This window comes from Choristoneura fumiferana, chromosome 14 (assembly GCF_025370935.1).
Source record: "Choristoneura fumiferana chromosome 14, NRCan_CFum_1, whole genome shotgun sequence".
NCBI classification, from domain to species: Eukaryota; Metazoa; Arthropoda; class Insecta; order Lepidoptera; family Tortricidae; genus Choristoneura; species Choristoneura fumiferana.
Window position 1 is genome coordinate 2,852,765 of NC_133485.1, and position 27,804 is coordinate 2,880,568.

Consider the following 27,804-nt stretch of genomic DNA (forward strand, 5'->3'; position numbering starts at 1 on the left):
TAGGTAGGTATGTAGAATCTTTCAACTTTATTTTAACCCACTTTGTAATGTTGTTGGGTGGTGTCGAATAGTCTATTCGTTATGAAATTGCTGATCCAAAAGAAAAAAAAATCAAAATAAAATCCTTTCGTTTATCGGATAAAAGAAAACAACACTTCACTGAAAGTCTCATATTTATTCAATGCCTAAAAATAATTACATTAATATCAATTAAATTGTTATATACAGAGAAAATAACAAAATAAACACTTTAAACGTTACAACGGTTTAGTCACACGGCTTAGTCGTAACAGTGCCATGAGTTGCCAGCTATACAGACGACTGATTTCGTTTATTTGCTATAATTATGCTTGGTTTGGATAGGTATTTAACTAAATGTAAACAAAACAACGTCAATTGGTGTCTTAAATATTGAAATTCCCCGATTAAACTATCTAAACAGTTTAGTAGTTTGTATTACAATGATAAAATATTAAGGGGCTGTTTCACCATCCATTGATTAGTGTTAACTGGCGGTTAGGTGTGATGCCGTCTCTATTTGTTTTGTTCGAATAGACGGAGGCAGCATCACATCTAACCGACAGTTAACACTAATCAATGGATGGTGAAACAGCCCCTAAAAATCCTTGAATGTACCAGATCTGGCAGCTGAAGTTTGTTTACATTTAGCTAAATACCTATCCAAACCAAGTATAGGTACAGTCAACGTCATAAAAAAGGTCATCATTTCTGTACCTTGTCGCTTTCAGTCGTTACGTTACACAATTTCGTATGGCTTTTCAAACATGACGTTAAAGTGACAAGGTACAAAAGTGACCACTTATTTATGACGTTGACTACGTATTTGTGAAACAAACCACAGTTTTGTTTTTACACAGGCCAAGTAAAAATCAGTCTTATATCAATGTAATAAGGACTGATATGGAAATACTTTTCTCACTTTAACTGGTAAATGTGTCTAAATAATAATAATAGGTATGTGTGTTATATATATTCACCATACCTATTTTTAATTATTAAAAAGCCTGTATCGTTCCACAAATGCCTCGTCATATTGCATCCTTTATTGAATTCATTACTGAAGTTCGAAAGTAAAAAAAATATTAGAAATTGACTAACGTCTCTCATTGAATAGTTGGTAGGTACTCACGGGCAGTGGTGATCATATCCAATCAGTAGGGCTACTACGAAATTCGAAAATCGATGTTCTTATCTTACCGTCCCTCTCACTCTCGTATGAAATAATATTAGCGTCAGCGGGACTGTACGATACGAACTTCGATTTTCGAATTTCGTAGTATCCTCCCTTTAATAAAAAAAACACTGGCAACATTACACATAGGCTACGAGTGAAGTCCACCTTTTACTGCGAAGTTCGATATTCAAAATTCGCATCGTGTTCGTGCCGTCCCGCTCACGATAATAGTAATTTAAAACCCTTAATAGGAAAGCAACACGACGGACGGACGATATGATACGATTGGTTTTTTGGAATCTTTTTGTATTTTTTATTTCAATTCCAAATTTTTACTTTTACGGTCATCCCGTAAAACCGAAATTGAAAATACAAACTGAAATATAGATGCACAGAAAAAACAGAAAAATAAGACCATCACTGGGAATCGAGCCCAGGTCCTCGTAATCCGTACCGCGTGCTATACCGCTACACCACTGATGGTCAACGGTACCGACACGAATTTCCCTATGCACCTCATATCTCAGCTTGTGTTCTTACTTAGTCACTTAAGCAGCGACGCTAGCGACATCTATGCCGTAAGCCCTCAAACTTTTTCGGCATTCCCTAACCGCTCACCCGGACAAGAGATATCGTTTCTAAGCAATCAATTAAGATTGGTTTTTAGGAATCTTTTTGTATTTTTTATTTCAATTCCAAATTTTTACTTTTACGGTCATCCCGTAAAACCGAAATTGAAAATACAAACTGAAATATAGATGCACAGAAAAAACAGAAAAATAAGACCATCACTGGGAATCGAACCCAGGTCCTCGGTAATAACAGCCAGCAGCAGTCGGTCAGTGGTGTAGCGGTATAGCACGCGGTACGGATTACCGAGGACCTGGGTTCGATTCCCAGTGATGGTCTTATTTTTCTGTTTTTTCTGTGCATCTATATTTCAGTTTGTATTTTCAATTTCGGTTTTAAGGGATGACCGTAAAAGTAAAAATTTGGAATTGAAATAAAAAATACAAAAAGATTCCAAAAAACCAATCTTAATTTGATTGCTTAGAAACGATATCTCTTGTCCGGGTGAGCGGTTAGTTCCAAAGGAATGCCGAAAAAGTTTGAGGGCTTACGGCATAGATGTCGCTAGCGTCGCTGCTTAAGTGACTAAGTAAGAAACACAAGCTGAGATATGAGGTGCATAGGGAAATTCGTGTCGGTACCGTTGACCATCAGTGGTGTAGCGGTATAGCACGCGGTACGGATTACCGAGGACCTGGGTTCGATTCCCAGTGATGGTCTTATTTTTCTGTTTTTCCTGTGCATCTATATTTCAGTTTGTATTTTCGATATGATACGAGCTTTGAATTTCGAAGCAAGGGACCTCCAGATTTCATTACAAGTTGTCGAGAGTTAATAATAATTATGATTACAATGAGTCGTCGAGTTTATTACAGTGATTGATAAATCGCACCTTTGCGACAAAACTGTGCTTGCTGCGACAAAGTTGCGCTATTATCAGATGTCACAGTTTTGTCGCAAAGTGAAATGATAATGGAAAATTCATAATCTTAATACACATTCACTTTCATGTTCGGATATTCGTTAATTTTTGCTGCAAAATGCCAACTATCAATGAGCTATAAACCATTTTCGCATGATTCCCCTTCCTTTGTTCGTTTTTTGATTATATGAGAGAAAAAAACATGTAATACTGGACACAAACAGCAAAGAGAAAGCAAACAAGGAAGTGAAAAAAAACTTTTCAAAAGTGGATTTTGGCATTACGTTTCACATTTATATCATTGAAAATATCGACTTATTACTTACCTAAATAGGTACATCACTAGCGTAACGAGGGAGGTTAGCACTTCTTTTGCCAAATTTCCAGAATAGGGAACGCCTAATCAGCTCCACCCCCCCTCCTCTCTCTCTTGGCAGAAGTTCACACTTCATCATGATCGAACGCAACAAACGTATCATATTAATATATATTAAGCTAACTTTAACTTATACAAAACGGCATCATAACAAAAAAATAATACATTGTATTTGATTTCTAACTTATAATTATATTCAGAAAAAACGAATAGAGATTATATTAATGGACAGACGTCAGCTTACCCGAATATTAGTAAGTAAGTAGTTATATTACAAGGAACATTATTTGGATTCAAAATCCACATTCGGCTCAGAGAAACAGTAATAAATATAAATAAAATGGTAAAATTTTATATTATTTATATAATATCCTCATTATCTCTTCCATGTTTTAGTTTTCTTCCTATTGGACGCTATTATCATAGTATTCATAAAGACGAGCAAATGCGACAGCGCACATCATGTTCTCTCTCGCACTCACATACACTGGTTACGGGAGACGTCACAAAGACTTAGAGATGCGCATTGTTTTGTTTGTACTATTATCTATTCTGTGGCATTGTTTGGCTACGTATGTTTATCGATAACAATGGGTTTTAAGAGGGCTATTTTAAATGTAACAAAATTAAATATGCAGTTCAGTAAATTTGAGCTTGCCCAACCCTAGTACGAAATCGATTTACGGCACCGTCTGCCGCGAGTCTTTGCGAATACTAGTTGTCTATTGCGGTGCATACACGTTTTACTGACGCCATTTCTATCATTTATAGTCTTTCATTGGCGGCACCGCTGTTGGAAGAAACGTCAGCTCATCGCTCGGGAGAAAAAGAGATTAAATTAAAACTCCAATAAATAATCGTAATAATATGATGAAATATAACATTTAAATATAACAGTTTCATTCGCATTCTTAAGCTACCTTGCTCACAATATTGAAAGAGACACTGGCAAAAAACTAATGGCTCCTAAATCACAAGTACTCATAGCTAAACACCGCCGACTGTACTGCAATCTACAGTCATCAGCATTTTATAAAAACTTACAAGCTAACTTTATTTTTAATTAATCACAATACTATTAGCTATTGGTTTCAGAAACTGAAGAACAATAACGTTCTATGATACATTGTGCACGTAGACGAGCGTATATTTCGCAGACACAGGTTTTGAGTAAGTTCAATCTAACCGTATTCAAATCAAGAGTGAATGTATATTTACGAGGCAACCGTGGCCCACATTAGGGTCTTCCCACATCTATTGACGCGTCGGCAATACCCGATAGAAAAAAGCTTTATTGTCTACGCAATAAAAAAAGTCGCGAAAAAGACGTCGACGCGTCGGCAGCCGTCGGCCGGAGCCGAATCATGCCTTTTTAGCTGTTATTGCGTGGACATAAAAGCTTTTTCCTATCGGCTTTTGCCGATTCCATGTCGTTTACTAAATTTATTTGATTTCCTTTACAAATTACGCATAGCCAAAACTGTATTTCAGCACTTTTAAATCAGTGCATCTCTGTAAACACGTTTGTGAGAAAGGGATGCACGAGACGTAACACCACGGCTTTTCATCAAGAGCAAGTGTGGTTAACAACTGTTTCGTCGATTCAATTTCAACAAAATCTAGTTAAGAGTTGAGCAATTTATTACTAAATCCTCTAAAACACGTCACAGAATACATATTCTAAATAACTTTATTTTACTCCTAAATATTTAAACCATTAACTATTCTATTAGCAATTGTATAGACAACTCAAACATCTATATGATCATTCATCATTCATGGATTTTGTGACAGGGGATATATCGCTAGATGGCGTTAGTATTGCAATGTTCTTTTTTACGTTACAGTACGTCTGGCTTGTGATTGGCTCATGTAGTTATTTCAATTAAATTTTCGGGATAATATGGCCCAATTCCGTCAATGTCGAGGTTAGATAAGGCACGGGCAGAAGACTTTAGTGGTGTTATTCGGTAATAGTGCCAGTTTCGGCGGGGTATAAGCCAGAACCCATCTACAACAAACACAAACAAAATGCCTTCACCACAACCATACAACAACCACTAATACCACTACAGTCTCAAAATATAGTTACTATTGTCAATTCAATCCGCACTGTATAGTAGCTTCCACTATTTTAACTCACTCTTTGTCGAACCCTAAAGTATTGCTCCTCTCATCCACTCAAAGGTTGACTGGTAGAGATCCCTTAAAGGGATAAGTCCCCCTTTGTACAAGTATCTCAAAGTTTGTCAATTGTATTTTGTTAATTTTCTTTTGTAAAATAAAGTTTACATACGGGTGAAGACCAAAAAGTTGCACAGCGTTAAAGCTGCCTTAGCACGTAGTTTTGTGACACGAAAATTATCCATACAAATGTATGTATACATACATAAGTCAACTATGAAAATTAAAAGGGGGCGACAAAGGTAAGGGGGAACAGGGGTTTACATTATTATCTAGTTTTAAAGTTTTATGTTGTCTTTAGTCAGGAATCTATCCAATATTTCAGAGGAACGAATACACTAAAGTTAGTAAGAAAGTAATATTTAACCAATCATAAAAGTGACGCATATGTCAAAGTTGGCAAGCGGATCTCAAGATACTAGCGCCAAGTAGTCGTCACAAAATCCCTGAAACAATTTCGCTGCCCAATAATGGGACATTTGGACGAACTGTAGAATTGACAGCATCTTTTTAAATTGCACATTAACATATATCACTCGTTCAGACAGGACATAGCGACTGAGGTCAATTGGTGATATAATATATATACATACTAGTTCCATAGATAAGTATCTAGTCTTAGGCTGCGTTTCCACCAGACATGTGCGAGGAGGCGTTGCGAGAAACGCGTTTGTCATGAACCAATAGAAGCGCTTCATTTATTTAACTATCCTCGCCCAGCACAGCTCTTGTGGAAACTTAGCAGAGCGAGGATAACTATCTGGTAGAAACACAGCCTTACATACATTTGCTCACCTAGAAAGCGCATGTGCGCATAATTGAACAACTTAACTTTTCTGGGATGATGCATATTATATTTTTAATCGATAGTAGACTTATAATGTAATTCACTAACTGTAGGTAGATATTTATTTTAACTTTCCTTTTTTTGTCGTACGTGTTTTTAGGTGTGCGTGTACGTATGTGTCGTTGTATGGCGACATTTGACAACTGACAGCTGTCAAAACGAATTCTTTTTTTTTTAATGAAACAGACCAAGGCACAAAACCGATTAATCCCACGAAACGTGTGGTTTGCCGAAATAAAGTTTCAATTTATTTTTACAAAAAAAGGGCAAGTGAAAGAAAATATCTATCTACAGGAGTGAGCTTCATTATAAGTCTACTATCGATAAAAAATATAATATGGATCATCCCAGAAAACAAAATTGTTCATTTATAGTTCGTTCATATGGACCGCCGCAAAGTAACGTCTGATTCAATAAATTAGGTATTATAATAGTTTAGTAGGCTGTCCGGTTTCAATTAATTAATAGTATATCTAAAAGATATAGGCTAGATTCAATAAAATATATAATTAGATCGTCAGTTGGATTTTCAATTTAATAAATATCGGACACGTATTTTATCTTTTGTCAATTAAACGAAAAATTATGAAGATATAGCCAGTTAAAGGTACACGTGTCGTCATTCCTTAGAGCACTTCTTATTAAGGACTGACGTCTCGAGCCTCCACTCCCGACTTTGGACGCGCTGTAGTGTGTATCTCCACACCACACACACATACTCTCCACCCATATAATATAAAGCATAAGCTCTAGAATAAAGACAGAGGTTGAAGTCAAAGGTTGTCTCCTTTACGCTCATCCTCACAGTAGCGCTTCATCTTTGTCATTTTCGGCACAAAACAGATAGGTCACAGAATTCAATCTACATACAAATTCCGCTCGAGCAACGCCCACATAGACACTTCTCACGGACACGATATCTCGGACCGGTTGGGACCAGTGCGAGCGCGAGTGCCATCCGCTTGAAATGAGATTGGCTTCTGTACCTATCTGTTTTGTGTTTTCGGTTTAATTGAAAAATGAAAAAATACTCAATATTTTGTGACAATCTAACAGACGGAATACTTACAACATTATTTTTTTCACCCAAGAATCTACCCAATTCTGAAGATGAGGTATCCTAGTTACTTAGTTAGTTGGGGGTCGGTCAGGCCTGCGGGGGTTCGTCGAGAGGGTTGGCGCGCGGCAGCTCCAGGTGGGGGTCCGCGGCGCTGGCGCGCGGGGGGGACGCGCGGGAGCCCCCGCCCCCACCCCCACTCGCGCCCCCGCCGCCCCGCGGGACGAAGACGACGTGTCCGCAGACTCCGAGCTAGAAGACTCCCTGAAAAATATAAGATGACGAAAATGTCCTGGCGACATTTCAATTTTGTATGGAGCAAAAAAGTAACGTATTTTTAAGCTACTAAAATCTTGTGTAAAAAAATATTAACGAGTTTAAATCACAACCATTTATTTAAGTACTTTATACTTTAATAAAATCAATTTAATATGGTTTAAAAAAATAAACGAAAGATTTTATTTTGTGTGGTAATCAAAAATCCGCGTATTTTTTTTCAAAATGTACATTTTTTATGAGCTGCACCCGACTACTAGATTATTGTATTGACACCAGATTTACATAAGCATACCAAATTTCAAGCCAATCCGACCACTAGAACTAATTTAGCTTCCGAAATTTTAATAAATAAATAAACAGGGCAAGCTAAATAAAAACTTGTAAAAACATGTCATGCTTAACTGTCATACATAATACAAGGTCGCTTACTTGTGGAAGCCGTTAGTTTGGCAAGTGTTGTAGGCTCCGCAGTGCTGGCATTTGAGACCGACCACATGGAACTTTACTGTTGATAACTGAAAAAAAGTAGTTCCATTATACTAACAGTACCAATGAAAGCTACCGTTTTCGCGCTCACCAGTTGCCTGAAGTATAGTGGTTACTTTGTTATTACGGGCGTGAAAACAAAATTTACATTTAAATCATATTTAATACCTTAAAACCTGTTGCGTAGTCAAAAGTTTCCAAAAGACAAAACTGTCTCAAAACAAGACATTCACTGCCCGTAACGCATATATATAAACCCGCGTAGCTCACCCAAAAACAGTGAGATTTGACATTTCCGAGACCTCTCGCTACTCGAGCGGCGAATTCATACGCGATAGCCCTCGTGTTGTTTGGGCAAAAGCGCAGCTCTTATAGGTAGTGCCACCAGAGCTGAGGTCGTGAGGTCGTGGACACAAGAACACGACGTGTAATGACAGCAGGATTTTGACATTTACTCCTTCATTTCATTCATTCTCCTTTTGTGCGACCAGTTCTTTTTGTAGCTGTGTGTGTAACGTGTAATCATTCACTTCATCTCGTGTGTATACAATATTATCTGACTTGTGTAAAATCTGCCAATCATTAAAGCCACTTTTAGACTATGCGACAACTAGCGCATGCCCCATTTGTTGTTGGAATGTGCTCGGAACTCAGACTTGAGGAGAAGGGTACTTGGGGGTTTGGGCCCCATTCACAATGGCCAGGTCAATTGTTGGCTCTCAGAGCCAACATCTGACAAAGCCAGTTGCATTTACCAATTTCTTAATATGTCCCTTGCGTAGGAAAAATGAGCGAGCACCCATGAGGCTGACATGATCACCTGGAGTGTTCAAAGCCTCAAAAAAAAGAGAGAAAAAAAAAACAAAACTAGCGCATGCAAGTTTCACTACATTGCAGTAATATGTTTGATCAACTGAATTAATTGTCCCTCAATAGTCCGCGATGTAATACAACTTGTATGCAAGGTCTAAATGGGACTCTAATCGTTTCATTAGATATTTACCTTATGACAATCCTTGCAGAGTATGGTAGCTTTGTAGTCGGCATATTCGGGAGGCATTGGTGTGGCGGCCACTTCTGAGTCCAAATAGCTCCATAACTATAAATAAGCATAAAAAATAAGCATTTATTTAATACTCATACTGAAAGACAAAATAATAGGGCCCACAGACGCTACGAAAAATCATACGATGAGACTGCACCGTTCGAACGGTCCGATTTATCGTAAATTCTTACGCCACACACACGGTGCAGTGTATCGTGAGATCGTGACGATCTTCATTTCAGTTTCGATGGCTACCGATGACGTAATAGCAATAATAAGGCCCACAGATGCTACGAAAAATCCTAACGATCAGACTGTACCGTTCGACTGGTACCGTTTTCCATATCGTGTGTGCGAAAAATATACACTTTTGTAGGATTTAGGGGGTAGGCGTCAGGTGGTATGTGACACAAGTACCAAAAAATTGCAAATTTCATGGCAATACGTGTCAAAAAATTACAAAAGGTGTGACATACAATCAACAGTAGAAGTAGATGAGCAGTTGCGGTGCTCAAAATGATCTAAACACTCCCTTACTCGTATTACTGTGGGAGTAGAGTCGTATGTAGATCATTTTGAACACTGTAATTGCTCATCCACTTCTGCTGCTGTCTGTACCTACTTTATGTATGGCCCCTAAATTGTATCAAGATATTTTGACTTTGACACTCACGTTGGACATGTCAATCATGCTGGTCTGGCAGGTGGGGCAAGCGTAGTGTCCAGAGTGCAGCAGCTGCTCGAAGCAGGGCCGGTGCAGCAGGTGGCCGCAGTCCGGGATGTGGCACGGGATGCGGGACGTGTGGATGTCCTCCAGGCACACGGGGCAGTTCGAGCGGGACACGTTCTCCACGCACTGGGGGATTTTTAACACGCTCAAATTATATTTTTTTCCAGTTTACACATATTTAGCAAAATTATATATTACTAGTGTTTACCCGCGGCTTTGCATGCGTAAATCATTAATACAGCAGTTGAATTGAAATTCCGGCATATTACAAAATTCGTGTGGGAATTCCCGAAAATTACATCATGGTTCTCATTAACATTTAATCAAAAACAAACACGAAAAATTTACTACAGACTACCGCACTGAGTACTGACAACCGCACTGATTACTGACTACCGCACTGACTACTGAACTGACTACCACACTGATTACTGACTACCTTACTGAGTACTGACTACCGCACTGACTACATACTACCGCACTGACTACTGACTACCGCACTGACTACTGACTACCACACTGACTACTGACTACCACACTGACTACTGACTACCACACTGCGTACTGACTACCGCACTGACTACATACTACCGCACTGGCTACATGCTCACCCGGTGTCCGACGCGTTGCAGCTGCATCGGCAGGCACATGTTGCAGCGCTCGCAGTGGAAGAAGCGGTCGCGGCCGCCGACGCGACAGATGCCACAGCCCTCGCAGTGGTACTGCCGCTTGTCTTCGTCGTCAAACAAGTTGCATATCAGACATGTGTACTGGAACAATCAGGCGTCAACTTAGCACATCATCAGCCAGACGGCCAGTGTCAAACAAAGGCAGTGGGATTAGAACGCTATAAATGACCGACAACATTTGCATTCACCCGCTGCCCCCAACTCTTACGATGTCGCCAGTCCACCAAGTGGGGAGCCTGCCAAAGTTTTGCAGGAGATTTTACTAGAGTAGAGACATTACAATTTTACCATGAGACAAGATTTTATTATTGATGATATTCAGGATGGGGTATTATTTTCAAAATAGCATTTTTCTGCTTGGGCATATAATTTTGAGCATAGACAGGCGTGCATTGGAGTAATTCCAGGGTAGGCAGTGCTATTTTGAGCCATACTGCCATCCTCCACATTACCTACCCTGCTCTGCCAGCCCCCTACAAAGTGCACGCCATTGATGCAAGTTAAAGATGTACCTTTTGTACTCAATACTGTAAACTTAAGCTACTCTGTTCACATACCTTGCCGAAGCGAACGCCGCAATTCTCACATTCCGCCTGCACCTTCTGCCGCGTGTCGCACTCAGTGCAGATGAGTTCAGTGACAGACTTGCGGTTGAAGTAGTGTTGCTCATTCTCGTCGTGGCAGTACCGGCACATATACAGCTTGTTGCAGCAAGGAGTCTGTGTACACATTAGATGGCATTAGCTGCTGGAAGAAACTTGGAAGAAAGAATTTTTTTTACAGTCATATGAATATATTATATTCTAGGGGGGATTCACGTTTCTTTGTAGCTGACTCTAAATTGTGTTGCAAAAATACCCATAAAGTGGAAAGTGGGTTAAATGGTCCTGCAGTATCACTGTATGACTTACCAGTATTCTAATTCAGTAAAGCAAAAGAGTAAACTATGCAGAATGTTTATGTACATTTTTACCTAATATTCACAGAATGACAAAGAAGCCCCACTGTTAAACAATCTATGCCAGGGATTCTCAAAGTGGGGTATGCAAACCTCTAGGGGCTCGCCATTAGACGGTAGGGGGATCGCTACAAAATAAATAATAGTGGCTGCAAGACTAGCGAGATGTTTTTTCCATTTTTTTTATTTTTTAATCTTATATTTTAATGAGGCTTTAGTACACTAAATGTGACTATGCCAGCCTCATGGGGAGCCTCAGATACATGATACACTCTCCCTTGTGCCGAAACCTAGTCTCTGGATGCAAAGGCCTGTCTAATGAACTTGTAAAACCGCATCGCTTCTTCTGAAAGTGGTTGACTCAGAGCCACATTTACACTTCCATTCAACTGATCCATACCATCCAGATTCTGTTGTCAGTTTCTGGTGTCCTTATTGTACAAATCTCATCAAATTTAGGAAATAATTTAGTGGAATGTGACCAGACCACACACGAAATGCAAGCACAAGTAGTGCCCTGGGAAGGCTGGCACAATCAAACCAGGGTACCTTTTGTACACTTTGTTCTGAATAGTACTATACCAAATGCCCTTTGTTTCAGATACTTTGTTAAATACTATTTGCCATTGTCACTTTGCCTTGGCTAAATACATCAATTCTGTACCAAAAAATGCAGCACCAACGCCCTTGCCTTTGGACCCATCCATATTCAATTTATAAAATCGTGCATATTTTTCCTCCAACATTTTAATAACACCACACACACTTTTTGTTACCTTTTATTGAAATAAATAATATATTATATTGTATTTCGATCGAATTTATGAAAAGTGTAAACAAAGACGCCATTTATCCAACCACAGACATTCAAGGATGTGAAAACCTAGAACCTATTGCAAAATAATTAATCTGTTCAGTAAATCGATTAATTTATTAATGTATATATTATGATGAGATGATGATTGAAATTAAAAAAAAAACCTTTGTTTCTCCAACAAGCTTGCTTCAATAATTCTGAATTTATTGACATGCTGAAACAATTAATAGACTAATAACCTAGATGTACCCATGACAAATGTGCTGCTTCTGTGCCCCAAACCAGCTCAAGAGTAAATTATAGTTTCACAAGTTCATTGACATTTCTTTGTTTTTAAAATCTCCTTCTCATATCATACACATATAGGAAGCTTCTACGCCGCTAATCTTTATATTTAGATGTGAATGACTGAAGGCTTTCGAACCTGGGTCATTGTACAGGTAGTTTATAACTACATACAACTTGCATGGGGCTTGTAACTGCCTAGACTTACCACGAATTTAGCTCTACGCTTGTAATGAGCACAGCCAATGCGCTTTTCTGGTGTCAGTTCACTCACTCCCGCAGAATCTCCATTAATTGTCTCTTCTTTGTCCTTCGACATTATCACTATATTTTCTATCCACAGTACACGAAGATTGCTACTATCGCCAGAGATCAGTCATCAAAGACAATTTAAATTACCTGCTCCAATAAATTAATGGAAAGAAGAAAACAATACGCGACATCTGCTTGCTTGTTTTTTTACGTGATTGATTTGACATTTGAATTGGACGAAATGATTACACTCAAGTCATCGTCATGTTCTCTATTTCAAGTACTGTTCACAACATGATGATTTTACAGAAACACAAAATTAGACTTTATCACTTTGTAGTAACGTACTCTATCAGCTATTCTATTCATAAGTACAGTAAAATTAGTTAGTGAAAAAAGTGTCTAGTCTACTCTACTGTTTTAAGCAAATAACGTTACGTTCTACTCATGCTGCGTTTAGTTCCAATGATGTAAATTTACAGTTGAAATTAAATTGATACTTGAACTTTTCGAAAAACCTGTATAGTATATTACAATGATATTACATATGAACAAAGAGTAGATATGTTACTTTATCGCGCCCGAGTTGAAGATTCGTAAATTACCCAATAGTCTCATGTCGCACACAGTGCGAGTAGTCCGTGACCATTCCGTCATTCCGTGTCTTCCGTGACAGTCAATCAATGTGACAGTTCAACAACAACAAATCAATGTAAAATGCCGTCATGTGTGTTTCGTAAGTGCACAAATTATGGTGCTAAAGTAAATAAAGCTCAAGGGATCACATATCACTTGTAAGTACACAAAAATATTTGTTTTTTTTTACAATGTATTTGTGGTATTTTTAGTTAATTTCTAAGTTTTTCGTAAAAAATACATAACATAGATTAAAAAATGAGATGCGACAACATAGGTATCAACATGGCCGGGTGAATCATGAATATCATAGTTCACATAGTGGTATTAATTTGAATAATAATATTATTTATTACCATTGAACAAAATAGTCCCAAAGTTTCTAAAGTCGTCTAAAAATATTATTAATAATGTTATTACTATTGACACAAAGTGTAGGTCTAACTTTGGGCATTCTCCTTTTATACAGAGATGGTACCCCATCAGTGTTCAAATGAACTATTCACAACTTTTTTAGATTTCCTTCTGATGAGGTCAGAAAAGAAGAGTGGATCGCAATTGTGCGAAGGCAACGCAGTGAATTAGACTGGATGCCCTCGAATAGCAGCGGAATCTGCAGTATCCACTTTAAGGATGGTGATATATACACTTCCAATAAAGGCAGAACACTGATAAAAAAAAATGCTCTGCCTATAATTGAGGTACTTATCTAAAACATTCGAATATAATACTAAAACATACAGGGCAGGTGTAACAAAATCCCCCAAACCCTGAAATACGTAATAAAATCAAGCATAAATAAAATAACTTTTATAGATTCTATTTGATAATTATGAGGACTAGGCATGTCCAGCAGTACACCACGCCAGGCTGATGATGTTAATGAGTATGATCACCGTCTTAATAAGTATAACGTTATGAGATTTTTGTTACAATGTGTATATTTCATTACATTATACATATCTTATTTTTTAGGAAAATGGAACACAAAATATTCCCAATTCCCCCTCGAGTCTCGACAACGTCAGTATATCTGATATAGAAGAAATTCTGGAGTCACCTAGAAAGGCAGCGCTTAAGAAATGTGTAAAAAAATTGACCCTTGAGAAGAAAACATTACAAAAAAAGAACAAAGTGTTAATTCAACAAAATAAAAGACTGAAAAAAAAGGTTGCCAGAATGGCAGACATACTAAAAATATTAAAAAAACTTAATTACATTTCAAGAGAGCAATTTTCGGAACTGAACTTGAAGTCTTAGATTTGATTGATAAAATATATCTCGAGAAAAAAATTAAAGAAGTTGTATTGCAAGAAGTACCTAGAACTAAGTAGAACTTCTATTCTTGTGCTGCATACAAATATGTAAGAAGCGTGTTTCATACTGCTTTGCCACATCCGCGGGTATTAGCAAAGTGGTATGAAAACAGTTCTATCTCACCTGGGTTCACTAAGCAAGCCTTTGATATTTTGAAAATAGAGCTCTTTATCGAAAATACAAACTGAAACATGGATGCGCAGAAAAACCAGAAAGAGACCAGCGCTGGGAATCGTACCCAGGTCCTCAGCATTCCTTGCTGCGTCTGTACCCCTACACCACCACTGGACAGAAGTACAGGCACAAATCTCTCATACACCACATATCTCAGCTTGTTTGTTTCTTATTTAGCCACTTGAGCAGCGACACTCCAGCACTGGTCTATCCATGTTTCAGTTGGTATTTTCGATATGGATTTCACGGGATGACCGTTAATGTAACAAATTAGAGGTTGAAATAAAAAATACAAAGACTCCAAAAACCAATCTTAATTTGATTGCTCGTGTCGCGGTTAGTTCCGAAGGAGTGTTGACGTTTCTCGATTCTACTCGTGACCAGGCCACTGTAATGTTGCCGAAACGTCGAGGTAAATATTACTCGTACGTTTTAGCGTGATAAGTCCCGTTGGTGGTATTTTTACTATTAAAAAACCTGTCAATAAGACAGACAAGAAACAAACTAAGTCTTTTTGAAGGTGTGTAGTTGTAAATAGAACTCGCTCTTTTGATTCCCACGATGTTGCGGTGCCTTATAAATACCGTGTTTATTATTTTTAAGCAGTTATTTTATTAATCGAAATAAATTCTTAAGCTACAGATAGAATTAGGTAACTTCCAAAGTTGTTTAATATACTTTTGTGAAAAATGTACATAAATATTTCTGCTCGAAATTGTGACTTGTGTAAATCACTTAATTCAAATGTATATACAAAATTAAAACACTGTTTAACACAAACACAACCTGTTTTATTTCTGTCTGTTTTCTACCTCCTTTCCAATATCCGCTCTGTCTGATTTCAGTTACAATTCTTAATCTATGTCCCTATCGGTCGTCACACTCGAAGCGCAATGGCTTAGAGATAGCTATCTCTTGTACCCTCGCGCTCACCGTACGTATTTTGTTCGTTATTCATTAGTAAATCACAAAGGTGAATCACGAGACCATAATGTAGTTTTAAAGTTTTAAGGTGCGACCAAACCTTAACTGCTTAAAAAACCGGCCAAGAGAGTGTCGGACACGCCCGAAATAGGGTTCCGTAGCCATTAGGAAAAAATTAAGTACTTAATATTTTTCTAAGGATTTCGTATTTTGTACGAAATATACCAAGTTGAGGTATATTTTATACCTTAGGCTGCTATTTACTCTTAAACTAGTAATAGTTCTCAAGAAAACTAAATCGTTATAGGTTTCCTTGTAAGTGATTCCTTGTATACTTACTAACCATCCTGATTTTTTTCAAATTTTTCCACCCACCGGTTTAGATTTTAGAGGGGGAGCGGGGGACGCTCGATTTTAATGAAAATTTGCACTTTAAAGTTGAATATTTCGCAAACAAATCACTGAATCGAAAAATTGTCTTAGCAAACCCCTAATGGTTTTAAAAGACCTATCCAACGATACCCCACACTATAGGATTGGATGAGAAAAAAAATCACCCCCACTTTACGACTATGCGAGGTAACCTAAAAAAAAATTTTTTTAGGTTTTTATTGTACCACTTTATCGGCATAGTTTACATATATATCCGTGCAAAATTACAGCTTTCTAGCATTGATAGTCCCTGAGCAAAGCCGCGGACGGACGGACAGACAGACAGACATGGCGAAACTATAAGGGTTCCGTTTTTGCCATTTTGGCTACGGAACCCTAAAAACGGTGACGTACGGAATCGCAGTGATGCACCGTATGCGCACTGTTTTTATCGCATGCTCTCCACACCGCTTCTTAAATACGCAAACCCATGATGCAGCGCAAACGTTTTATTTTGCAACCGTAATTTACTAGGAACGTATATAACATACGTATATATCTATACTTACCATAGATAAAATATCATTGGTATATTATAAAACTTTAGCGGAAAAACGTAATGTCAACGTCAAATTCGTATAATTCAAAATCAAATTCTTGTAAAAATCATGCATAAATTAACATAATTTATATTAAAAATACAAAAAAATTGCAAATAACAAAAAACTACCAAACATTACATAAAAAAGGGAACTATGTTTGAAAATCCGGCAACTGCTTTAATTTTCTTGATGACCATCCACTGGACGACTTGCCTAGTACCTCCCAAGTTTCAATGGAAGACCATTGACTTTACTTGGGAAGGTGGAACTAAAGAAAAGGCAATAGCAGACGAGTCCTACATACCCCAGAACATAATGCCGACGGGATTGGCAAGGTGGCAAGACAAACTATTTATTACCATTCCAAGGTGGAAAAAAGGTAATTTATTGATAAACCTACAGTACAATTCAATAGAATCTGTAAATTTTCTACATATTTAAGACACCCTATCGTGGGCACACTTGATTATATATGTCCCTGTTGTTGCAATTATCATCTAAAAGGAATCAAAAAAGAATAATAGTCACATAACAAAGCCTTAGGCAGCCCGGTGTTTATATTAGTAGGCTGGAAGTGTCTACAGGATTGTCAGATTCTATTGAATTGGAGTTTAGGTGCTACTTTACTAGATGTTAGTCAATGTTTACCAATCCTTGGCTTTTACGTAATAAATAATCGGAAGATGCGGAATTTAAATCTGTCCAACCAGTCGAAAAACGTAACCGTTTGCATAGTATAATAGAACAAGTATGCACACTCCGACCCTTTAGGAGACTTCACTGCCTACTCCGGTGCGGACGCTTAGGGTTGTCGATGTCTATTTTAGATTAATTAATTACCTACCGGCAAATAATTTTAGTATGAAAGTCTAGTCTAGAGAAGATTCTTTGCCGCTCTATTGTTATTATTATACTAATTTAAAAATATTATTTATAAATTCGCCGAAGTGGTGATGGCTACTGTGTACGTACATACTACTCATGTTTCCTACACATAATACTTTAACTATATTGTTTATAGGTAGGTAGGTATCTGTTATTTTTTATGTGTCCTTGTACGAAACTATCACACTACACTTATATACTACTAATTTACAACTATGCCTAATACAAAAAATACGTAAGCACGAGTACGCGAACGTAAAAAGTGATCATCTCGCGAAGCGAGCGCAAGAAGAGCGAGCTAAAATCGAAACGTACGGCAGCAACGGCAGCGCAGCCTTTGATTAAAAAAAAACTTAATCCTCATTCCTCCTTAAATTATCAGTGTGTACGTGCGGCGGGTGCGTGCGTGCGTACCGGCGCCAACCGGCGCGCACAGATTTAAGCCGCGCGATGTACTTTTGTTCGTAGTGAACCTACTTATTCTATTTTACTATGCCGTTTGCTTATAGTGGTGCGTGGTGGCATCTATCGCATCCTTCAAACATCACGACGTCACGACTCCTACTTTCCATCACCTTCAAGAGAAAAACAGCTACGTCTGTGCGACACAATGTATTTCATAATAATATAGCTTCATTAGATTAACTGAGTGCTTAAAGTATCATCAAAAACCGCCCATAATCGAAATTAACGTCGCTATACTCGCTATACCCAGTGCCGGCTTTATGTGCCTAACAAATGCAAACCTTTATTTTTTTCGCTTGTGTCTAAATGGGCGCCGACACGAATCTACAGGCGTACGTGCTTTCCCACTAACTGACTCCAGGTTACAATTAATGCCTTCACACTACTACCAGACTTAATTTTCTCTCTCATATTTTTATTTAATCGTCACTCCTCCAGGTGTCCCAGCCTCCTTGAACTACATCCCGCTGAACGGCACGCAGCAGCAGCCCCTGACGCCGTACCCGTCGTGGCACGACGCCTTCGTATCAAGCAAGGCCTGCTGCGCCGCCACCAACAACACGGTCGTCTCTGCCTTCCGCGTCACGGTGGACAAGAGCGATCGGCTCTGGGTCGTCGATAATGGCGTCGCGGACATGGCGAGTAAGGGTCTCTCCACATCTCTTGACGCGGAATCGGCTTGAGCCGACCAAAAAACGCTAGGGTGCCCCCACATGCAGTCGCTGTCGCTCGTTTGCAGCGATAAATCTGATCACGTGACCTCATTTTGAAGGTGATTTTGAATTTCCCGCGACTCAAAGTTGCGTCAAGTCGCCGCGTCGAGCAGCAGCGACAAGGTGGCTTCTTGCAGGGAATGGTCTTGATCTTGGAAGCTGATTTCTTAATCTCATTGAGTAGCAGTCGTGGCAGCGCAGCGGTACAAATTTAAGAAATTGCAGTGAATGAAAAAATAAATAACACTTTTTTTTTTCAAGCGATAAAGCTCAACATTTTCAGCTTTATCGCTATATGTCACTAGACCAGATTTGACGTTGGAAACGGCGTCGAGCGACTGCATGTGGCCCCACCTTTATGTCCACGCAATAAGAGCGAAAAAGACGTCTTCCCGTAGTTCCCGTCTGTAAACATCTTTTCTCGTCGGCCGAGCGAGCCGTATGCTCAGTGTATGTTCCCGTTCACAAAATACGTCACGTACGTCTCAATTTGTATGGAATGGAAACACGTACAGCGCCTCTAGCGGAAAGTTTGCGCAATAACTTTTGTGAGTGTAGGTTTGCTGCATAAACTATTTCCTCCGCGTATCGTAACGAAAACGGGTGACGACGCCGCACCGTGGACATGTGGCGGCGACGTATCGATGATCGATCCATAGTAAAATAGAACAAGTAGGTTCACTACGAACAAAAGTACATCGCGCGACTTAATGTGTGCGCGCCGGTTGGCGCCGGTACGCACGCACCCGCCGCACGCACACACTGATAATTTAAGGAGGATTAAGTTTTCTTTATTCTTTAGTCAAAGTTGCGCTTAGGGCTGTAAAAGTAACGAAAACCTTGGTACCCGTATGTATTCGTTACTTTATTAACCAGTACTCGTTACTATCGTATCGTTTCGTTACTCGTATCGTATCGTTACTTTTGATGCGAACATGAAGCAGAAACACCGCATCCCATCACCGTGCGGTATGAACGAACGTACTTTATTTTATACAAAGCAAAACCGAACTGCATCGTTATCGTATCGCCGGTCTAGATGTGACGCACCGTAACTGTTTTTTTTTAATGCGGTTCTTAATGTTCTGATGTATATTTTTAAGTAATTATTGTAATAAATCTAAACTAATTTTGTAATTATAATAATTAATTTTAATTTATGTCAGTGTTATAAAGCTGAAGAGTTGTTTAATTTGGTTGAACGCGCTACTCTCAGTAAAATGATTAAAGAATGACAGTTGAACCAGAACAGTGTACGACAGATAAGGGTTATACGGGTAACGAGACGTATTCGTGAGTAACGATTCGTTACTTCAAATCAGATGAAGTACTCGTTACTCAGTAGAGAATACATACGGTTTGCTACTTGCGCTGCCGTCGTTGCCGTACGTTTCAATTTTAGCTCACTCGTCTTGCGCTCGCATCGCAAGATGATAACCTTTTACGTTCGCGTACTCGTGCTTACGTATTTTTTGTATTAGGTATAATTGTAAATTAGTAGTATATAAGTGTTGTGTGAATGTTTCGTGCAAGGACACATAAAAAAAATAGATACCTACATATAAATAATATAGTTATAGTATTATGTGTAGGAAACATGAGTAGTATGTACACAGTCGCCATCACTACTTCGGCGAATTTATAACTAGTATTTTTAAATTAGTATAATAATAATAATAGAGCGGCAAAGAATCTTGTTTCTCTAGACACATATATTAGACAATTTTAAGTTAACTTTCATACTAAAATGATTTGCCGGTAGGTAATTAATTAATCTAAAATAGACATCGACAACCCTAAACGTCCGCGCCGAGAAGTAGGCCAGGCCAGAAAGGTCTGAGTGTGCATACTTGTTCTATTTTACTATGATCGAGCAAAATCCCGCTGTCATTACACCTCGTGTTCTTGTGTGCGTGACCAGGCGTGACCTCAACTCTGGTGGCACTACCTATACGTATGAAACGTCATAATGTTTTTTTTCCATTCTTTTTCAAGGTCAAGTCAGGCAGATAGCGGATCCCGCCATATTCGTTTTCGATCTCACAAATGACAAACTGATCCACAAATATGTATTCAGGGACGATGAACTAAAGGACTGCTCTGTACTCACTAGCATTGTAAGTACAATTTACATACGTCTCACTGCAGGGCACACGCCTTTGTTGTGATTCCCTCGCGGCCCCAGCCCAGTGCCTCACTATGTTTATTGAATTAGGCGTTACTTTGCGGTGGTCCATATCAATGAACTAAAATAATTTCCTTGCTCACCCTCGCTTGTATGTGGGTACTTGGGGAGTTACAGTGACAAGTTAAAACGGTGGTTGTGGTTCGCTAGTCTAACAACTGGTAGCATGGTGTACGGTTGTGTCACTCTGAAGATGAGCTCTGGTTGAGTTCGAAACGCGTCAGTGTAGTGTGGTGGTGGTGATAGATGGGTTTGTGTGATTTGTGTGTGTTCTTACAGTGTGGAGGTGGAGGAACTGCATGAACACGCATATTTTGCATAAGCTTAGCTATCGTAAGGTCGCGGGTGAGCAAGGAAATTCTTTTAGTTCAGTATGTTTTCCTTCGTTGTAAATTTCAGCGGCGTCTTTAGCCCATGTAGCGCCCGTGTGCAATTATTACTTTAGCGCCATCTAGGAAGCGCGCGGAATGCTACGGCCGGCGCCCCTAACACCGCTGCGCCCGTGTGCAACGCACACCCTGCACTATAGGTAAAGACGCCTCTGGTAAATTTCATATGTTATTTCGCAAATAAATTTCGAATAACTCAGAGGTGCAAGCGTGGGTTCGGAGCCACGACACGACCCTCTGCTTGAGAGGCTGGTAGATTCCTAACCTAGGTAAAAAAAGTGTTCTATACAATACAATACAGTTATATAACTCTTAATGAGGGCTATCGTTTTTTGTCTCACGAGATGGCGCACTGTTGCGTGAGGTTTTTAAGTATGGCTTTCAAAGTCTGTTATTACGGGCGTGAAAACAAACTTTAGATTAAAATCATATTTAATACACCTTAAAACCGTACCATAAAAATATCGAGCAACCACAGTGTTGCATAGTCCCCGTTTTGTTCGGAAAAAAAGGAGGACAAAAGTTTCCGAAAGACGAAACTGTCTCAAAACACAGACATTCATAGCTCCGTAACGCATAATTACCATAATTAATTTCAGATATTGCAGAATATTTCACAAAATTATTCTAATTACAAATAAACCCGCGTAGCTCACCCAAAAACTATGAGATTTGACATTACCGAGACCTCACGCTACACTAGCGCCTCTAGCGGCGAATTTATACGCGATAGCCCTCATTGCACACCGTCACATAGCAAGGGTAAGCAAGGCGGCCATCGCTTCAGAGCGATCTCTTCCAAGCAACCTTTACAAACACGCTATCGCTTCTATTTAGGTAGTTCGTCTGTTGGATTATTAGAAAATAACCTAACCAACGAAAAGTAGGAAAACCCCCGTTCAATATCTCAAAAACGGCTAAACGGATTTTGATGAAACATGTCTAAGAACCCTCGCTAGATAACCTGGTTTCAAATAAAAAAATGCATTCAAATCGGTTCACCCGTTTAAGAACTACGGTGCCACAGACAGACAGACACACAGACACACATAGCGGTCAAACTTATAATACTCCTCTTTTTGCGTCGGAGGTTAAAAATATACCATCGCGGTCCGTTTGTACTTGAGTTGAGTTTATTAAATAAGCAAATGTTATTTACCTACTTCAAAAGGTAACAAGGATTTTTTTAACATATCAATGTGGATTATTAATTAAATATTTACTCAATAATACAAGTTACTGTTTACTTAGAGTCCGCACAAAATAGGCTGGCCCTATAGTCATTACGATTTTCATTGTTAATAATACAATGTCACTATAAGTAAGGTAGAGTCCTTCACGATGACGCGTGCCGTGGTTCTTATTACAATGTCATTAATGGCTAATTTTGACAAAATCACGCGTCTTCGTGGATGGCACTAGGTTTATGAGGTTAAGTGTGAAATGGTTTCATGGTGGCTCATAAATTAAAGTCCTTGATCGCAAGGAGTGACGTCACGCGGAACTTTAACTGGCTGTATTTTCATAATTTTTTGTTGATGATTGACAAAAGAAATAAATAATAATTGTCCGATATTTTTTGAAAATGTAATGACGGACTACTTCATTATATTTTTAGGAATTGTTACAAATGGTGTTATTTCATAGTTCAAGTTTGTGCACCTAGATAAGTACTATTATACTAATTTTATGGCACGTGTGGGTGTTGAATTTGATCTGATAAGTAAAGTTATAAAAACAAAGTGCTCACTTAGGGGCTGTTTCACCATCCATTGATTAATGTTATGCCGTCTCTATTTGTTTTGTTCGAATAGACGGAGACGGCATCACATTTGACCGTCAGCTAACACTAATCAATGGATGGAGCCCCTCTGTTACTGTTATTTACTGTTGGTTATTGTATGAGTTCCGTTCCGAGTATTAATTCCACTTGAGTGGTACCTATTGTTCGTTTTAAGTACTTAAGCTATGAATGCGATATGAATTCCTCGAAACGGATAAGAGTTATATTTCGTCGGCTACCTGAAGGCAAAAATTGGTCAATTGTCATCATCATCATCCTAGCCTATATACTATCTAAGCGATACCTACATAATTTACCTTTAAATGTCATTGGTAGCACTTATTAGGGTTTTGCGATAGTCAGCCCTGTGTATCTTACGCACACATTGACGCGTGTACAGACATCGCCGGGCCTATGTAGATTCAAGAACGCGTATTTTGTATGTCAATAAACACATTCCTCGCAATGCAGCCTCGCACATCTCTGGTGGAAACGCAGCCTTATATTGTGATTTGTTTACGTGAAGGTGGTGGACGAGTCCGGCGGACGCAACAACACGTTCGCTTACATCACGGACATGGGCGCGAGCGCATTGGTTGTGTACAGCCTGGCGGAGAACTGCGCGTGGCGCGTGGAGCACCCGCTCTTCAAGTTTGACCCCGACGCCGGCGTGTACCGCGTCGGCGGGGTCGACTTCTATTGGAGCGACGGCGTGTCGTCTGCCACGCTCGCCCCGCCACTGCGCGACGGGTAGGTGTACCACAGCCACAGTGTTGGGTAGGGGCAGCGCAGCCAGCGCAGCGCAGTTCGACTGGATGGAAAACGAGCAAGTGGGTCTCCTGATGGCAAGAGATCACCACCGCCCGGCCACCAGGGGAATTGCAAATGCGTTGCCAACCTAAAGGCCTAAGATGGGATACCTCGCAAGTGCCAGTAATAGTAAAAAATTTAAAAAAAGACTGAAAAACTGGCTTGTCGAGCACACATTCTACAATTTTGATGAGTTCCTTAAATTTCAGCCAACGGCTATTATTTACTGAAATTATTTAATTAATTAGTTCTTAGAATATATTAGATTAATTTAACAAAATGACATGTAATAATGATATTACCAATAAAAAGAGTATGAGTATGAGTATGAGTAATAACAGTTCTCACTTACAGTAGTTTAACACAAACATTTTTTTTTTTTCTCAACCAATAATGTGCATGCATGGACATTAGTTACGCAGCTATCTCCCTCGCCGAAACATTGTTTGCGATTATTTTTTTCTCACTTTTTTAAGGACGAGTGATTTTTACTTCCACCCGACTTCGAGCACAAAGCTGTTCAGAATATCGACTAGAGCTCTGAAGAACAAGTATGCAACACGGGATGAAATAAACAAGGCAATGGAAGTACGATATATTTATTTTATATATTTGATAATTGCATTTACGGTACGAAATTGATTTTACGGTACGAAGATGAGTATTAAGAAAACTTATCTTATTGGTAAGAAAACTCCTATCTTGCAGATGTAGACAGTTATATTTTGTTCCGCGTACCTTTGTATTTTAGAGGAGCTCTATATTTCGACACAGTTGCATGCGCCATGATCACGAGACGATGATCAAGGTGCGCGGAGCAAAGCCCGAATTTAAATCATAAAATTAGTAACCGCGACAGTCTAAAACATTGTGTTGTAGACAGTTAGGACGGTCGCGCTCCATATAGGCAACTTCTCAATGAGGGCTATCGTTTTTTGCCTTTATAGCTGGCGCCACTGTTGTGTGAGGTTTTTAGTGTGGCTTTCAAAGTCTGTTATTACGGGCGTGATAACAAAGTTTAGATTAAAATCATATTTAATACACCTTAAAACCGTACCATAAAAATATCGAGCAACCACAGAGTTGCGTAGTCCCGTTTTGTTCGGAAAAAAAGGGAGGACAAAAGTTTCCGAAAGACAAAACTGTCTCAAAACAACAGACATTCATTGCCCCGTAACGCATAATTGCCATAATTAATTTCAGGTAATGCAAAATATTCACAAAATTATTCTAATTATAAATAAACCCGCGTAGCTCACCCAAAAACTATGAGATTTGACATTTCGGAGACCTCACGCTACACTAGCGCCTCTAGCGGCGAATTCATACGCATTAGACAAGTTGACGTTTTATATTAGTATAGAAACTTCACTTTTTCTAGATTGTTGGAGATAGAGGACCTAATTCCCAAGCTACAGCATGTGACATGGATCAGAAGAGAAATGTGATCTTTTATACTCAGGTAGGCGAGACCGTTGAGTGAGATGAAAATAAATTGTTGATAGTTGGGTTTGTGTGATTTAGTGTGCGTTCTTATATTGTGGAGGTTGAGGAGCTGAATGAACACACATTGCTTGCATAAACGTAGCTATCATACTCGTAATTCAAAGCAAAGCAAAAAATAATCGAGAAAAACTAACAAAAATGCAACGTTGCCAGCTCAGCAGGAATAAACCGTTCCGCTCGCGGTGTAAATTGGGCTTATCTGTTGTTGTTCAGCTGAGCAAGAACGGCGTGGGCTGCTGGAAGGTCGGCGCGGCGTTCTGCGAGGAAAATACGCCGCTCGTCATCAGCGACTGCAACCTGCTGGAGTTCCCCAACGATCTCAAGGTACAGAACTCTCGGGACTCGAATCCCACCTTATCTCCCATATCTAAGCTTGGGGCCTACGAAATTCGAAAATCAAAATTCGTACCGTACCGTGATCTCACTCGTATTAAAGAATATTAGTGTTAGCATAGTGTTTAAGATACGAAGTTCTTTGCACTTCTTAGTTTAGGGCCAGAGCCAGGTTTAAAGGTATTGGAGGCCTAGGGCTACGAAAGAGTGGGCCTCTAAAGCTAGAAATTTAAATAAAAAATGACGAACGAAAACCTTCATAATCACTAAAACTTTTGCAGGTGGTAGGACCTTGTGCAAGGTCCGCCCGGATTGCTACCACCATCTTGCTCGCTAATCCTGCCGTGAAGCAGCGGTGCTTGCACTGTTGTGTTTCGGTGTGGTGAGTAAGACAGACGGTGAAATTACTGGCACTTGAGGTATTCCATCTTAGGCCTCTAGGTTGGCTACGCATCTGCAATCCCCCTGGTGTTGCAGGTGACTATGGGCGGTGGTGATCTCTTACCATCAGGAGACTCACTTGCTGGTTTGCCATCCAGTGCAATAAAAAAAAAGTAGCGCTAAAATGCCGTTGTCTGCTCAATTACTGAGTTAAAAGATAGTTTTTATCCCGCAAAATTGCATAGTTCCCGCGGGATAACCATAAACGAATACTACGCGGGCGGAGTCGCGGCCAACGCCTGTTGGCCTGTTGGCTGTTGGTGTTGTGTGACTAGCCTTAGTTTATAACATTAGGTAGTGGGATTTAAACTGCTTAGGTACCTGTTCCTTACTATAATTTATACCAACAGGTAGACCCGGAAGGTAACCTTTGGATCCTGAGCGACAGGCAGTCCCGCTTCCTGTACGACGCCATGGATTTCGAACAATTTAACTTCCGGATCCTGACGGCTCCGGTCGCCAAGGTCATCGAGGGCTCTACCTGCGAGAAGCCCGTCAAGCCCGGCAGCGCCAAGTCCAAGTCCAAGGACGACAAACAGAAAGGAGGGTTCTTCAAACGAAACAAGTCCGCCGGGAAGTAACGCGAAGAACAAACTATTACAATATATGCAATACAGAAGAAGCCAAACAAAACGTCAATTGGTGTCTTGTCACATTGAAATTCCTCCAATAAACTATCCAAACATTTACATTTCTGTATTAAAGCATTAGTCTAGTTTGTATTGATAAATACCTAGATAAGTAAAATGTTTAACCCGTCGCGCGACCAACGACTTTATTGGGTAATTTTGGACAAGTATCTTATGTTAAAGGATGATGGAAACTAGTAACAAAAATTGATTAATCACGAGAACTTAGATATCTACGCACCACTGTGGCGCGCAGGGCGTTCGACGGGTTCAAATCCTTGAATGTGCCAAATCTGGCAGCTGTTGTTTGTTTTTATTTAGCTAGTTACCTATCTACCTAACTAAACTTTTCAAGAACAGAGCATAGAGACACGCATATACCTACCCTATGGCGTGCGTTGAGTAGGCATCACAGGGTAGGCAGGGCACAAATTTATATACACGAACACAACGCAAACCACTACTTCAACCAAAATGACCCCTCGTGTAGGGGCCACAAACTGAAAATCAGCGCTGGTCACGTCATGTGATCAGCATTATGCCGAGTTTGGTACCCAGTGCCAACATGACTATAATATTTGTAAACATTATCAATAAAATAAATTAAAATGAATAAATGTAACTTATCAATGTATGTTAGGCATTAAAGTTTCATTTCATTTCATTTCAAATGCTTACGAACTTTTCCGATAAAATACAGTGGGAAACCAATATGCACTACAACTGTACCACAGAATAACTATTATATTACCCAGCATTAACTGAGCACGAAACACTAAATATGTATTGCGTCCTAGATTTCACCCTGTATCTTACGGGAATGTAGACCGGATTACCTTTAATGTAATCATACGAACGAACGAAATATCGGGAGTTCATTAAAGGTACAATCGCCATCAGATATTCCGGAGCAGCACTTGCCGCATGCACTGTTTCGATATTTTTGAT

General features: G+C 39.4%; 2 protein-coding genes and 1 long non-coding RNA gene across 3 annotated transcripts; 2 read left to right on the plus strand and 1 right to left on the minus strand.

The window, feature by feature from the left end:
- Positions 1–7,067: 7,067 nt before the first annotated feature.
- Positions 7,068–13,119, minus strand: Rchy1 (Ring finger and CHY zinc finger domain containing 1). Its single transcript, XM_074097177.1, is given in 8 exon segments — positions 7,068–7,351; positions 7,354–7,415; positions 7,860–7,945; positions 8,920–9,015; positions 9,635–9,817; positions 10,303–10,461; positions 10,938–11,099; positions 12,649–13,119. Coding segments are annotated over 8 exon segments (969 nt in total). The 5' UTR covers positions 12,760–13,119; the 3' UTR covers positions 7,068–7,241.
- Positions 13,120–13,326: 207 nt separating this feature from the next.
- Positions 13,327–15,578, plus strand: LOC141434738 (uncharacterized). The gene is made up of 3 exons (XR_012452089.1): positions 13,327–13,486; positions 13,846–14,029; positions 14,304–15,578. It is a non-coding gene; the product is annotated as an uncharacterized lncRNA (long non-coding RNA).
- Positions 15,579–16,730: 1,152 nt separating this feature from the next.
- On the plus strand, positions 16,731–26,916 carry LOC141434733 (L-dopachrome tautomerase yellow-f-like). Its single transcript, XM_074097176.1, has 8 exons — positions 16,731–17,096; positions 18,506–18,709; positions 20,776–20,897; positions 23,664–23,887; positions 24,424–24,535; positions 25,329–25,409; positions 25,667–25,777; positions 26,578–26,916. The coding sequence occupies exons 1-8, from the start codon at positions 16,871–16,873 to the stop codon at positions 26,806–26,808; spliced, it is 1,311 nt and encodes a 436-aa protein (XP_073953277.1). The 5' UTR covers positions 16,731–16,870; the 3' UTR covers positions 26,809–26,916.
- Positions 26,917–27,804: the final 888 nt, after the last annotated feature.